The 16,122-nt window shown below is 46.0% G+C and overlaps 1 protein-coding gene across 1 annotated transcript in view; it reads right to left on the bottom strand.

Annotated features, from left to right (window-relative positions):
- Nucleotides 1-16,122, bottom strand: part of LOC126236109 (5-methylcytosine rRNA methyltransferase NSUN4) — a 112,683-nt gene that overhangs the window by 81,695 nt on the left and 14,866 nt on the right. Inside the window, exon 2 of the mRNA XM_049945178.1 lies at nucleotides 11,694-11,873. Coding sequence (XP_049801135.1) covers nucleotides 11,694-11,873 — 180 coding nt within the window. The remainder of the gene's footprint in view (nucleotides 1-11,693; nucleotides 11,874-16,122) is intronic.

Consider the following 16,122-nt stretch of genomic DNA (forward strand, 5'->3'; position numbering starts at 1 on the left):
CTGTTTCGGGTTTTGCATTCGGCTGGGTTGAGGTGCAATCTGGACAAGTCACAGTTCTTCCAACCCTCCATTGTGTAACTTGGTTTCCACTTGTCTCATGACGGTATACGTCCTCTACGTCAGCACGTTGCAGCCATTAACGCTCTACCCCGGCCGTCTACGGTCAAAGAACTTCAGGCGTTTCTAGGCAAGATTGCTTATTATCACAAATTCATTCCATCCGCGGCGGCGGTAGCTCATCCTCTGCATCAGCTGTTACGCAAAAACGTCCCTTTCTGTTGGTCCGACGAGTGTGAGCAGGCTTTTGTCTGCCTGAAGGCTCATTTGCAGTCGGCGCCTTGTCTGGCCCCATTCCGTCGAGGTCAGCACTAGGTTTTGGCGACTGACGCATCACAGTATGGCCTAGGGGCTGTTCTCGCCCATCGGTATGAGGATGGGTCGGAACGACCCATCGCCTATGCTTCCAAGACCCTCAACGATGCGCAACGGCGTTACTCTCATATCAAAAAGGAGGCGCTCGCTATTATTTATGCTCTAAAAAAGTTCAGCGTTTTTTTGTGTGGTTCTAAGTTTCACCTCATCACCGACCACAAGCCGCTGGTCTCTCTGTTCAGCCCATCGGCGTCGCTTCCGGATAAGGCAGCTCACCGCCTGCAACATTGGGCCTTACACTTGTCTCGTTTTCACTATGAGATTCACTATCGCCCCACAGCCCAGCACGCCAACGCTGACGCATTGTCGCGATTGCCGATGGGCCCCGACCCGGTTTTCGATCGTGATGAACGACTCTGTTTCCACATTGATGAGGAAGAACGTCGTGCGGTCGAGGGTTTTCCACTTACAGGTTCGCAGGTCGCGTCGGCTACTGCACGGGACCCGGTCCTGCGTCAGGTGGTCGATTTTGTTCAAAGGGGTTGGCCGGACAGGATCAAGGGCCGGGCATCGGATCCCCTTCGCAACTACCATGCCTTGCACCTTCGTCTGTCTGTTCGTGATGGTGTTGTTCTTCTGGTCACGGATGGCTCTCTTTGCAAAGATGTTCTCAAACTGTTGCATGAAGGCCATTGGAGTATTTCTCGGACTAAGTCCCTGGCCCGCAGGCACGTTTATTGGCCCGGTATTGATTCGGACATCGCCCACATAGTTGCTGCGTGTGGTCAGTGTGCTCCACAACTGGCTGCACCTCATACAATGCCCTCTCCGTGGCCTGATCCGGTGCAGCCATGGGAACGGGTGCACGCTGACTTTGCCGGCCCCTTCCTCGATACTTATTGGCTACTGTTGATTGACACCTTCTCGAAGTTTCCGTTTGTTGTTTGATGTCCGTCGCCCACCACTGCGGCGACGACGCTGGCTTTGTCCAAAATCTTTGCGCAAGCAGGCCTTCCGTGATTTTTGTACTGGACAAGGGATTCATCATGTTACAGCACCGCCCTTCCATCTGCAATCGAATGGGGAGGTCGAGCACCTTGTCTGCACTTTCAAAAGCCAGATGAAAAAATTCCTTAGTGATTTTTTCACAGATGACGCTCTGCGGCAATTTCTGAGTTCTTATCGCTTCACGCCTCTGGGTGATCGCAGCCCTGCTGAACTCTTGCATGGCCGCCAACCGCGCACTCTACTGCACCTGCTTCACCCTGTCAGGCCTTGTGCTGTGTCCCCTAGTGCGGGAAAACACTCGGTTGGTGCCGACGTGTGGGCACGAGGGTATGGATCTCGCCCTAAATGGGTTCCAGGGGTGGTCAAGGACCTTCGCGGCCGTCGGCTTTGTGAAATCCGTACGGACGACGGCACGGTTGTTCGCCATTACGACCAGATGTGCCCACGAGTGGTGGCCACGCCGGTGCCACCGCCCCTTCCTTCGCCTCCACCAGCCCGAGACGCCAGTCCTGTCGCTGCTGCCGATCTACCGTACGTGTTGCTGCAGCCGACGTCGCTACCGCTTCCGAGTACGCCGGAACCGGCCCCAGTCGCGACGCCGCCTTCTCCAGGACCCATCTCGCTGGAGCACACCCCCAGGTCCACGACACCTATGGATGTTGCTCCGGAGTTTTCACCCATCATCTCGTCCAGGAGGCACGTTCCACGCACGAGCTTCCGTCCTGGACATTTTCGACCATACTCTCGTGTCTCTCCGTGGGATCTTCTCAGGGCCTCACAAGAGGCCATGGATGTCTCCGCACTGTCCATGTCTCCAAGGAAGTGAGTGTTTTTTTTTTTTTCAAGGGGGGAAAAGTGTTGTGACAGTGCCACGGCAGTACGCGCAAACGGCGATAGAGGCGCTCCGCAACTCGGCTGAGCGCCACCTAGCTACGAACGGCACCGGCCGCACGTCACGGCACGACAGTCGAATAAGAGATACTGAGTTGTTATCATGTAACCAGCTATTGTTTCTAAGTGGTGTTTGAATATCCACGCAATTATTGGTGATTAAAAGTTATAGCATATTGTTCTGTTGTTTACAGGCAAGTGACATTCCATCCTTCTGATGTTTTAGGCGAAAGAAATTGTAGCTACTCAATGGGGCTGCAGCACGTAAATTTCTCATTTCACTGGAAGTTGGCTCACCAATACGGCTCCTTCAGAATTTCAACGTACAAAAGTTACACAACAGAGCCAGATTTTCCCTGGGGGGAGGAGGGGGGGGGGGGAGAAAAACAATGCCAAATGTCACTGAAGCAACAATAATTAATGGCAAACATAAGGGAGAAGACAGCCTGATTCCACACATTCCAATGATTCCCACTGATTTGTCCTTCGCATTCAAACAGTATAGTTTCTTATGTGTCTTGCTTTCATGATAACAATCAACAAAACTCAAGGGCAGGGACAGCACATTGCCAGATTAAATTCATAAAATCCATGTCCATTTATATGTTGTTTGTTTCAGAGAAGGAACTCTTGAAAACCACAGATCTATACATCAAATCAGAAAACCAAAATATTGTTTATCTACTTGCTTTACACTAGATGTTATTATTACCTTGCATTATTTTAAGTTGGCTCAATCACACAGCAAATGGAACAGTCAAACACATTGTTCATTCTTGTGATCTATAAATTAAAAATGTATATAGTTCACCATCAATTTATACCAATAAAAGTAATGGAATCTCATCAGTATGAATAATCTTTTATTTTTCCACACTGAATTACAGATTCTGGATTTCATACAGATCTTCCTTTTTTATTTATGCAGAGGTAAATAAATATACAAGGGCAGGGCAATGCCTGCTGGGTTTTGCTAGTGAAGTATATACACTAACAGCAAAAAAAGTTGCAATACCAAGAAGAAGTTGCATGATATAAACGAAAGTTGGTAGGTGTGTTCCTACATTGGAAAGATGAAACCTGTTTGCATTTCACTCCAGTCACGTAAGAGTGGTGCTAGTAGCACCACTGTGAGGATGCAAATCAGGTTTGCTTTAAATACATGGTGTAATTATCATCAGCATTATTTACCTATGATATCTGATATGATGTCAAGATAGGTATATATACAGGTAGATATACAAACAAATCCACAGCACAGCCAAGGGCAGCCATATGGTGCCCCCCTATGCCAACCTGTTTATGAGTTGCCTAGAGGAAGCCTTCCTAGCCTCCCAAAACCCTAAACCTATTGTGTGTGTGTGTGTGTGTGTGTGTGTGTTTTTTTTTTTTTTTTTTTTTGTGTTTGGTTTTAGGGCGCAAAACTGCTATGGTCATTAGCGCCCAGCCTGTGACTTAGTAAAAAAAAAAAAAAAAAACTAAACTGAAAATCAGCAGCAATGGGAACAAAGTCATAAAATTGGAGAAACTAAAAGCAGAAGGAAGGCTTAAAAATCCACTACAGAAAGGGGGTGGTTGTCCCCAAAAAAAGCTTCAAATAACTGACGTCATTTCACTAGCACTAATAAACTGGAGAACGCGGTCGGCTGAGCGCGTGTCATCTGCTAAAATCGACGATAGATCAGGCGATAGCTGTAGACGGGCGCGTAACGGATTAAAATAGGGGCATTCAATTAAAAGGTGTCTTACCGTCCACAGCTGAGAGCAGTGGGGACAGAGTGGGGGAGGATCGCCGCTTAAAAGATGTCGATGGCTAAAAAGACAGTGCCCTATCCGGAGTCGAGTTAAAATTACCTCCTCCCGACGACGCGTTCGGGAGGAAGAAGCCCAAGCGCAAGGAAGAGCTTTCACTTCCCGCAATTTATTATTGGGAAGTGTTGACCAATGCGCATGCCATAAATGAGCAACTTTGCGACATAAACCGCTCCGTACATCGGTGAAGGGAAGCGACGGAATAGCTGGCCGAGGAAGAGAGACTGCAGCCTTGGCCGCTATATCGGCCGCCTCATTCCCACAGATACCAGCGTGTCCCGGGAGCCAGAGGAACGCCACCGAGACGCCCCCCAGATGGAGCAAGCGCAGACAGTCCTGAATCCGGTGGACCAGAGGGTGCACAGGGTAAAGAGCTTGGAGACTGAGGAGAGAGCTGAGAGAATCGGAGCAGATAACGTACTGTATCCGCCGATGGCGGCGGATGTAGTGGACAGCCTGGAGAACAGCGTAAAGCTCCGCAGTATACACCGAACACTGGTCGGGAAGCCGAAATTGATTTGGGGAGTCGCCAACAATATAGGCACTCCCTACACCTAACGATGTTTTCGAGCCGTCGGTGTAAATAAATGTGGCGTCCGTCAGTTGTGCACATAGAGCAGCAAATGCCCGACGATAAACAAGTGTAGGGGTACCATCCTTGGGAAATCGACAAAGGTCACGGAGCAGGCAGATCCGGGGACGGAGCCAAGGCGGTGCTGTAACCCAAGTTGTCAAGAAGGTTTTAGGAAAGCGGAAGGAAAGAGAATGGAGCAGTTGACGGAAGCGGACTCCCGGGGGTAGTAGGGAGGAGGAGCGGCCAGCATAACCTACATCAAATGAGGCGTCGAAAAAAAGGGCATGGGCTGGATTAGCAGGCATGGAAGACAGATGGCTAGCATAACGACTTAGAAGGACTGCTCGCCGATTGGACAACGGAGGTTCAGCAGTCTCAGCATAAAGGCTTTCCACAGGGCTAGTGTAAAAAGCTCCAGACACTAAACGTAATCCACGGTGGTGGATAGAGTCGAGACACCGAAGAATAGACGGCCGAGCAGAGGAGTAGACTATGCTTCCATAATCCAATTTCGAGCGCACTAAGGCGCGATAGAGGCGGAGAAGGACCACTCGGTCCGCTCCCCAGGAGGTACCATTCAGGACACGGAGGGTGTTAAGCGATCGCAGACAGCGAGCCGAAAGATAGGAAACGTGGGAGGACCAGCACAGTTTTCTGTCAAACATAAGACCCAAGAATTTAGCGACATCTGAAAACGGAAGGTTGACAGGTCCTAGATGTAAGGAGGGCGGAAGAAACTCCTTACGTCGCCAAAAATTAATACAAACGGTCTTACTGGGAGAGAAACGGAAGCCTGTTTCGATGCTCCAAGAGTGGAGGCGATCGAGACATCCTTGAAGACGTCGTTCAAGAAGGCTGGTCCATTGAGAGCTGTAGTAGATCGCAAAATCATCCACAAAGAGGGAGCCCGAGACATCGGGAAGCAGACAATCCATAATTGGATTTATAGCGATGGCAAACAGTACAACACTCAGCACAGAGCCCTGGGGTACCCCGTTTTCTTGGGAGAAAGTGCGGGAGAGAGTAGTGTTCACCCGCACCCTAAATGTGCGCTCTGCCATAAATTCGCGAAGAAAAAGGGGCAGCCAGCCTCGAAAGCCCCAAGAGAACAGTGTGCGGAGGATGCCTGTCCTCCAACAGGTATCGTATGCTCTCTCCAGATCAAAAAATATTGCTACCGTTTGGCGTTTCCGGAGAAAATTGTTCATGATATAAGTGGAGAGAGCAACAAGATGGTCAACTGCAGAACGATGCTTTCGGAATCCGCATTGGGCAGGTGTTAAAAGACTGCGGGATTCCAGCCACCACGCTAAACGGTAATTCACCATACGCTCCAAAACCTTACAGACACTACTCGTGAGAGAAATGGGGCGATAGCTAGAGGGGAGATGTTTGTCCTTTCCAGGTTTCGGAACAGGAACGACGATAGCTTCCCGCCATCGTCTGGGAAAAGTACTGTCGGTCCAAATTCGATTATAAAGACGAAGGAGGTAACGCAGACTATGGGTTGATAAATGCAGCAACATTTGGACGTGGATACCATCTGGTCCTGGGGCGGAGGAGCGAGAAGAAGAGAGTGCATGTTGGAGTTCCCGCAAGGAGAAAACAGTATTGTAGCTTTCGCGATTTTGAGAGGAGAAAGCAAGAGGTCGCACTTCCGCTGCACGTTTCTTCGGGAGAAACGCTGGCGGGTAATTTGAAGAGCTCGAAATCTCGGCAAAGTGCTGACCCAACGAGTTAGAAATTGCGACGGGGTCCACTAATGTGTCATGCGCGACAGTGAGCCCAGAGACCGGGGAGAAACTAGGCGCGCCTGAGAACCGTCGAAGCTGACTCCAAACTTCCGAGGAGGGAGTGAAGGTGTTAAATGAGCTAATAAAGAATTTCCAGCTTGCCTTCTTGCTATCGCGGATGACACGACGGCATCGCGCTCGGAGCTGCTTATAGCGGATACAGTTGGCCAAAGTAGGATGGTGGCGGAAAACACGGAGAGCACGTCGCCGCTCACGTAGTGCATCACGGCATGCCTCGTTCCACCAAGGAACTGGGGGGCGCCGGGGCAATTCGGAGGTGCGTGGTATTGAATGTTCCGCAGCTGTAAGAATAACGTCGGTAATATGTGTGACCTCATCGTCGACGCTGGGAAAGTGACGGTCATCGAATGTCGCTAGAGACGAAAAAAGTATCCAATCGGCTTGGGCAAACTTCCAGCGTCGCGGGCGCATATATGGCTGTTGAGGCTGCAGTCTAAGGACACATGGAAAGTGGTCACTCGAGTGTGTATCATCAAGGGCGAACCAGTCGAAGCGCCGAGCTAGCGGAACAGTACCGACCGCGAGGTCCAAATGAGATAAATTCGTCGTGGAGGCAGACAAAAATGTAGGGACCCCAGTGTTGAGGCAAACTAGATCTGCTTGGTGGAAGACATCTAGCAATAGGGAGCCACGTGGACAAGGATGTGGAGATCCCCAAAGCAGGTGGTGGGCATTGAAGTCCCCAACCAGCAAATATGGGGGTGGAAACTGACCAAGAAGATGAAGGAGATCAGCTCGTGCCATTGGTGTGGACGATGGAATGTATACAGTACAAAGAGAGAACGTGTACCCGGAAAGGGAAAGACGGACGGCGACAGCTTGGAAGGAGGTGTTTAAATGGATTGGGTGATAATGGAGAGTTTCATGGAGAAGAATCATGAGTCCTCCATGTGCTGGAGTGCCTTCAACAGAGGGGAGATCGTATCGGACGGACTGAAAATGAGGGAGAACAAAGCGGTCGTGGGGACGCAGCTTTGTTTCCTGAAGACAGAAGATGACCGGCGAGTAGGATTGTAAGAGGATCGACAATTCATCCCGATTAGCGCGAATACCGCGGATATTCCAGTGGATAATGGACATAAGGTGAACAGAAAATGGAGGAATGTGACCAAGGTCGCTGTCAACTCAACGACTGCTCTGAGCTTGCGACCGACAGCATGGAATGGCATTCAGCCGAAGGCAGAAGATCCTGATCCATAGGTTGGTCAGGAGCAGCTCCTGCCACCAGCGACCTGCCGGTTGATCGGCCGCCAGCAGTGCGCCTCGGTGACACAGAAGACGGCCGAGGGCGACTTCCGCCAGGTGGTGCTGTAGATGGGACACGCCTTGGCGGAGAAGGAGAGGAACTGGGTTTCTTTGTAGCCTTCTTGGAAGTATGATGTTTAGATGAAGGAGGAACCGATGGTTGGGAAGTTGCCGTACGTAAAAACTCTTCACGAGTATGCTCTTTTTTCGAAGACTTGGCGTCTGACTTTTGGGCTCGAGATTTAGCAGAACCCGACGAAGGGTGAGCCATAGAGTGGGCAGGCGAAAGTGGTGAGGTTGAACGGGCGATCTTTGCGCTGGCCGATCTGACGACCGTGGTACTAAAGGTGAGGTCGCAAGTCTGCGTGGCCGCCTCCTTTGTTGGCCGATGAGAAGCAAGGACAGCGCTGTATTTTCCTTTCTGAGGCACGGTGGGCTGTCGACTGGCGAATAATTTTCGAGCAGCAAAGGTCGACACCTTTTCCTTCACTCTTATTTCCTGGATGAGTTTTTCGTCCTTAAAAATGGGGCAATCTCGAGAGGAAGCAGCGTCGTCACCCATACAGTTGATGCAGCGAGGGGATGGAGGTGGACAAGCACCCTCATGGGCATCCTTGCCACACGTAACACATTTGGCCGGATTGGAACAGGACTGGCTGGTGTGATTGAACCGCTGGCATCGATAGCACCGCGTAGGGTTTGGGACGTAAGGGCGAACGGAAATTATCTCATAGCCGGCTTTGATTTTCGATGGGAGTTGAACTTTGTCAAATGTCAAGAAGACAGTGCGGGTTGGAATGATGTTCGTGTCAACTCTTTTCATAACTCTATGAACAGCCGTTACGCCCTGGTCAGACAGGTAATGCTGAATTTCGTCGTCAGACAATCCATCGAGGGAGCGTGTATAAACTACTCCACGCGAGGAATTTAAGGTACGGTGCGGTTCCACCCGGACAGGGAAGGTGTGGAGCAGAGAAGTATGCAGCAATTTTTGTGCCTGGAGGGCACTGTGTGTTTCTAACAACAGGGTGCCATTCCGTAATCTGGAACAAGACTTTACAGGACCTGCAATTGCATCGACACCTTTCTGAATAATGAAAGGGTTTACCGTGGAGAAGTCGTGACCTTCGTCAGACCGAGAAACAACAAGGAACTGTGGCAACGATGGAAGAACGGACTGTGGCTGAGACTCAGTGAACTTATGTTTGTGAGCAGACATAGTGTAAGGTGAGGAAACCATTGCGGAAGAATCCCCCATGATTACCGGCGTCTCCAATGGCGCGCTCCTCCCTTGTGGGGGCCCTCTCTGAGGGCACACCCGCCTTAGGTGATTGTTCACACCTCAGGTCACACCTCCCGACAAACGGACGGAGGGACCAATCGGCACTTTCGGAAGGTATCAGCTCGGGTAATCACCCCTCCCTGGGCCTGGCCGTTACCAGGGGGTACGTACGTGTCCTACCTGTCTACCCGGGGCGGGGAATTACGTGTTACCCCGTCACCGGCTACGCATGGAAGTGCGTGGGTCGGCCTTCAGACACGCACAGGGAGGAAAAAAGAGAAAGAGAAAGGAAAGAAGAGAGGTCAAACGCCGCAGCGGAGAAAAGGGTAGAGAGAAGAGGTAAGGAAAAGAGAAGGATAAGGGAGGATGAAGACTTACAAGCAAGGAAGGCGAAGAATGTAGTATATTTACAACCGTCCGTCTCCGGACGTAGGCACAAACCAGAACCCCAGAAGGGGAGAAAGGGAAAGAAAGAGCCAGAGGTGAGGAGGGGGGCGAAGATGGGGGATGGGGAAGGATGCGGAAAGGGAAGGCATGCAGCCCGGAAAGGAAGGAAGGCCACATCAGCTCGGGGTCCCGTGCTCGCTATGCACGTATCCACAAAAGAGTTGTGGATCCCCTGGGGGGTAAACCTATTGTCTGGTTTAGGTTTGTTAATGATATCTTCATGATCTGTACTTAGGGCCAGGACACCCTATCCTCATTTTCCTCACAGTCTCAACACTTTCTCTCCCATCCACTTCAATTGGTCCTCCTAAACCCACCACACCCACCTTGCAAACTTTTTGGATGCTGAGCTGCTCATCCCTGGTGGCCTCATCTACACCTCTGTCCACATAAAACCCACCATTTCGACAGCTGTCATCCCTTCCACACCAAAAAATCCCTCCCATACAGCCTGGCCACCCAGAGAGGGCTCAGTCGGGAGCTCCCTTGGCCAGTATGCTTAAAGTCTCACAAAGGCCTTCAGAGACAGACACTATCTCCCACACCTAGTTCGTAAACATATTTCCCATTCCATGTCACCACACACTCCCAATCCTCACACCACCCCCAAGAACCAGCCACAAAGTAGAACCCCCTTTGTCACCCAATACCAATCTCGATTAGAACAACAGAACCACATCCTTCATCAGGGCTTTGATTAGCTGTCAACATGCCCTGAAATCAGGGACATCCTACCCATGATCATTCCCACCCCTCCTAAAGTGAAGTTTCACAGTGCACTCAACCTCCACTATACCCTAGTCCATCCCTATGTATCTCCCAATCACAATCCATTACCACATGGATCATATCCCTGTGAAAGACCCACAAACAAAATGTGCCCAATCCACCCACCCAACATTTCATATACCAATTCTGTCACAGGCTTACCCTACCTCATCAAAGGCCAGGTCATCTGTGAAAGCAGCCTTGTTATACACCACCCCTGCTGTGCTCATTGTTCAGCTTTTTGTACTGATTATGATTAACTAATCAGCTGTCCACAAAGATAAATGGCCACCGCCAAACTGTGGCCAAGAGCAAAGTGGACTATCGTGTGGCACAATATGCAGCTGCACATAATATACTTGATTTCAATGGCTACTTCACAACCAAGAGCAGTTTGGATCCTCCCCTCCACCATCAGCTTTTATGAACTGCACAGATGAGAGTTATGCTTACAATGCACTTTCTAAATTGGTGTGGAGCTCATCATCAGACTACAAGAGGAGATCGAGATGGAAAATGATCCCATGGACCATGTTGAGGCTTTTATGGGGAGTGACGAAAACAGGAATATCACACAACTTGTCACAGACAAGTAACCCTCGGGATCAGGCTGGGGATGGTGTCTGAATCAAGAACGCGCTGTTTTGCATCTTGGACAATGCTGTCACTTCTCCAAACTTATCTTCAAGGTGTTCAACAAAAAATTGAGGCTTCGTAGATAGAAAGGAGTCTCTATCAGTTCTGCTACAGACTAAAAACTGAGGTGAATATGGCTCTCTCCGTTCTGTAGCTCTAGGACAGGAACAACAGAAGAAGTTGACATACCCCAGAAAGTGTTCTTGCCCAAATACTTGAATCGCAGGTGGGGATGCAAAGCCATGACAAGAGATTTAGGAGATCGAATCTAAGGGCACTATGGATAACATGTGCACCACGTAAGGCATCCTTCCCCGTATGGCTTGCACTCCCGTAGAATTTTGAAAGTGGCAGGTCAAACCATAGAATGGGACCTGAACTCATAGGGCCGAAATGTGTGAGACTGCTTTTAGTTGCCTCTTACGACAGCCAGGACTACCTCGGGCCTATTCAAACCCCCGGACCCGCAGGGGGGATAGTCCGGGCCCTGTGCTCACCACACCTGTACTCACAAAAGAGTCGTATACTTCCTGAGAGGATATGGGAAATAGTGAGATTCATGCTGCCTATCTGTCAAGGTGGTTGTTAATGATGTTCAGATAAACATTTCATCACAGTTATATCTCAGTGGTAATTTTTATATTAAGTCATTTCACTGTCAAGTTTTCCATCAAGATGGAATCTAAGTAATATGATCTGTGAAAAAATTAGAGAATATGACAGCCATATAATTACATCAAAATAAAGCCTGATATCTGAACTGCTGAAACTTAATGAGTATGATCAGGCACACATATTTAACTCACATCAAATGCTATTAATATTAGCTGTTTTATAAACTCACCTCTAGGTCTTCCACTGTTGTTTCAGTATCTCCAAAGTTGTTAATGACTGCACAATATTTGTGAGGAGACAACAGACCAATCCGAATTGATGGCCATTGTTTCCCATAAATAGACTTGTAAAAATCATCAAAATGTTCTAATGCTTTATCTTTTGGTGATTTCCTCTTTGCAATGACAGACTGAAATACAGACAGAACAAATGATAATTTTGGAATAATTGCTACAGCATTGTTGACATGAGCTCTCAGTTTCATATATTGTTTCCTTTAGGTTATATTTAAAAAAAGTTATTATGAAAATGAAAAAAAAATAAATAAATCTCTTTTCAAACACTAATACTCAGAAGCACAGATGTAAACTGCTGTCTTAAGTTATAAAGTAGACTTCTGTGACTTAAGTGATATTTTGTCATCTAATATTTACCTGACTTTAATACCTTCATCTCTAGTATAAAAATAAAAAAAGATACAAAAATCAAAACTGAGGAAAGATGCAATACAGAAAAAGACATCATGCACTAGACATTTTCCAGAATCAGTGAAGAATAAATATGAGGGTTTGCTGAAAAATAATGTCTCCAAATCTTTATGTTAGAATAAAACAAATGTTATTCACATTCTACATCTTTATTCTTCATGTCCACATATTAGCAGCCCTCTACCACTAAAGGGCTCCAAACTGTAGCATGTAACAGGGTGATATGTAACATTACTATGTCAGTGGGTGGAAACAGGCTGCTGTAATCGAGTTTTGAATTTGAAGAGTTCATCAACACATGCAGCACCCTCTCATTCAGCATAACAATGTCAGACCACACATGAGTGCTGCAACATCTGCCACAATCCAGCACGTTGGATTCACTAGTATTGCAATCAACCCAAGCACGCGTTCAGAAACAGAAGAAATAGTAAACAATGTTCCTGAAACTGTCATTGACTGCGTTTCTGTGAATCGTCTCACGCTCAGTTTTAAAAAGACAAGACACTACATATTCAGTTCTGCACATTTAGGGGTACTACACCAATGCTAAGTGTAATGCATGGCGAGGAAGTAATAAATAATGTGGAAACTTCAAAATTCTTAAGTGTTCATATTGAAGAGAATTTTAACTGGAAAAAGCACATTTTGGAATGCCTAAAACAACTTAGTTCAGCCCATTTTCCCTTATAATCACTGCAAATCTTGGGGAGAGAGAAATCAGTAAGTTGACATAGTTTGCATATTTTAATTCAATAATGTCATATGGAATTATATTCTGGAAGAACTCATTCTTAAGAAAGAAAGTTTTCGCTGCTCAAAAACTTGCTGTGAGAGTAATATGTGGTGCACATCCACAAGCATCTTGTAGATGACTGTTTAAAGAGTTTGGCATTCTGACTACTACTTTGCAGTATATTTATTCCCTCGTGAAGTTTGTTGTAAATAATCCACTGCAGTTCAAAAGGAACAATGATGTACATAATTACAATACCAGAAGTAAAAATGACATTCATTAGTCCACATAAAGTTTTTCTTTATTACAAAAATGGGTGTACAATATTGCATGAAACATTTTTGATAACTTACCGAGGGATATAAAATGTTTGACAGATAGCAAAGAAAAATTTGAAAGCAAACTAAAAAAGGTTCTCTGTGACACCTGTTTCTATTCTGTAGAATTTCTATTACTCTAATGAGTAAAATGTGGTGAGTAGGGATTAGTAACTCACATCTGCAGATATTTTTAAAGAAAAAAATGAGGTAAAAACCTTTATAAATGTTCAGCATGTAGCCATTTATATATATACATGTAAAATGACTCATTCCACATCATTATGATTTATCATACAAATGACCCATAGGACATGAAACTACCTAACATCACTGTCACTGATCGTCCTCCGTACAGTCCCAACTTCATCCCATCTGATTTTCATCTGTTTCCAAAACTTTATGAATGCCTCCAAGGACTTCACCTTGACAGTGCTGAAGCGGTGCAAGCAGAGGTGAGTCTGTGGCTCTGTCGACAAAGTCAAACATTCTACAGTGATGGTATCAACAACTGGCCTCTCGTTGGGAGAAATGTGTTCATCGCCAGACCGGCTATATTGAGAAATAAATATGCAGACAAGCAGGATAAAGACGTAAAATGTTAATAACATTTGTTTTATTTAAAAACCTTTAAGAGGTATCACACAAAAAAATTTGGACGCAATACTTTTCAGCACGCCCTCATACATCTATAGGTAATACACACTCTTTGACAACTTTAAATATTTTCTAGTAATGAAGGACTTCGCTGATATTAATATAATGATTCTTTTAAAATGAGATTAAGAAGTGTAGTATTCTACTGTAGGTCAAAATGTGTGAAACTATTAATAAATCCATTTCACTCATGCACTTCCTCCCAAAGTGCAAAATTTATTATCATTTTAAATTGGGAATCTGAGTGGTTCTAACATTTTATAGTACCAAACGAAGTATGGAGCAGGCCAGGGTGAAGTAATGAGGGGCAGGAAGTTTGGGAGGGGGGGGATGGGGGGCAAGAAGGGAGGGAGGTAGAAAAAGGGATTGTTGGAGGTGCAGTTCTCATATACACAAGTCAGATAATCTGGTGTTTGAATAGGGGAGGGTAGAGGGATGTTCTGACAGCACAGCTTATGAAACTGAGCAAGTTGCACTTGGTGGCATGTTCTGATATAATGTAATTTACCTTACGTTTCAATGAATATAAATTTTAGAATTTTAATATGAACAAACATATAAATATATGCATGCAATAATTTTATTTCTGTTAAAGAAATAATACTGACCCTGCTTCCCAATGCTTTGATCCTGGTCGTGTTTGCACACTGACTTCAATTTTCTACCGATTTCCATCTTTCAGCAGGAACACAACATTTCTGTATTTTTAGTACAAGAATAAGCTTAATTTTAAGTTTCCTTTATACTCATGCTTCTGTTAATACTGTATATATTATAACGTTGAAACATTTCTGCAGCCGTTTTCCAAAAACCTGCGAGTACCCGTCTTGCAACAGAGAAGGCATCTACATTAATTCACTAATTTAACTTCTAACACTCTGAAGTGTTTAACATAATGGTGTGCATGTATAGCACTTTTCAATCATTGTGTTCCAAATTACTCTGGTAAAGACCTTCATAAGTTAAAAGGTTCAAGTTATGTTTGGTGAAGTCTCCATTATAGAGAACCACATATTTCCATTATTCCACTGACGTGTAAATACTGAGCAATTGCTTCACCTAATGTTACATCTACATGATTGTTTCCCTTTAAATCCCTGTACACAGTTCCAAATGCATAATGCATTCAAAAACTGGAATCAGAACCACTACACATCGTGGCATAAAATCAAATAGGTCAACCACGATGCACACAAACTATCTGAAGACAGAATAGACAGAGGTCCAATTCCTTTAAGTTGAATGATGATGATAACAGCATAAAATCAGAGGTTTGTACAAGAATACACAAAGGATCAACAGTTGGATCTCACAAAATGTGACAACCAAGTTGCCAACCACCATATCCGACTCATGCTTGGTGGATCACATGCCAGGTAAATGTGCACCGCAGAAAGCACTGGTGACCATCATTAGCTGAAGAAGGCTTGCACATTCCTCACAGGTGGTTGGGAAATATAATGCTGAAATATTTGTGCACAGTTGTCTAAGGGAAAGGCAGTACCTCAGGCTCTAAAGTCTTCCTGATGCAATGGCTGCTATTCAGGTTGCCCCAACATGTAGGAGTTATGAATGCAAGTTGTAGCAATTAGTGTCAACCAATTTAACTATGAGTTTTCCCACTATACTGCTCAAGAATGCAAGCTATCTTCCACCAAAGTCGCACTAAATCATATGTATGCTGTTGTCATTGTAGGATTGGTCTGAATACACTACAGTTGGCAATTCAGTATCAAACAATGGCATTCACGTTCATTTCATAGATTTTGGTATTCCCTCAATAATGGCAGCCTGCGTAATAGAATGCACGCCACTGTTTGATCATGCATGAAATTGCACTGGACAGCAAAACACAGACAGATTGAAATCCACTGTAACACTCCAGCACTGATCGAACACTGTACACGAAGTTATGTGGTCATATGTGGTTATGCAGGCAAGGTGGCAGTAATCTCATGCTGTGAGTACATCGTAGGGTCCTGCACCCATCCATCACTTAGTACAACCCAATTTCATCCCCTGATTTCATATCTTATAACTGAGTTGAACAGTCATGATGTGACAAATCCATTATACCAGAAATAAATTATTGTCCTCGGATATCAATTAAGCACACTGGTGCTTACTTTCACATTTTAATTTAATAGCCTTTAATTGGCTGGGCTTGCGATAACACTGACACTAAAACCACTCTGCTGGGCTTATGTGTACACCATCTCCGCAATATTAATCACTTAAGCA

This window comes from Schistocerca nitens, chromosome 2 (genome assembly GCF_023898315.1).
Source record: "Schistocerca nitens isolate TAMUIC-IGC-003100 chromosome 2, iqSchNite1.1, whole genome shotgun sequence".
NCBI lineage: Eukaryota > Metazoa > Arthropoda > Insecta > Orthoptera > Acrididae > Schistocerca > Schistocerca nitens.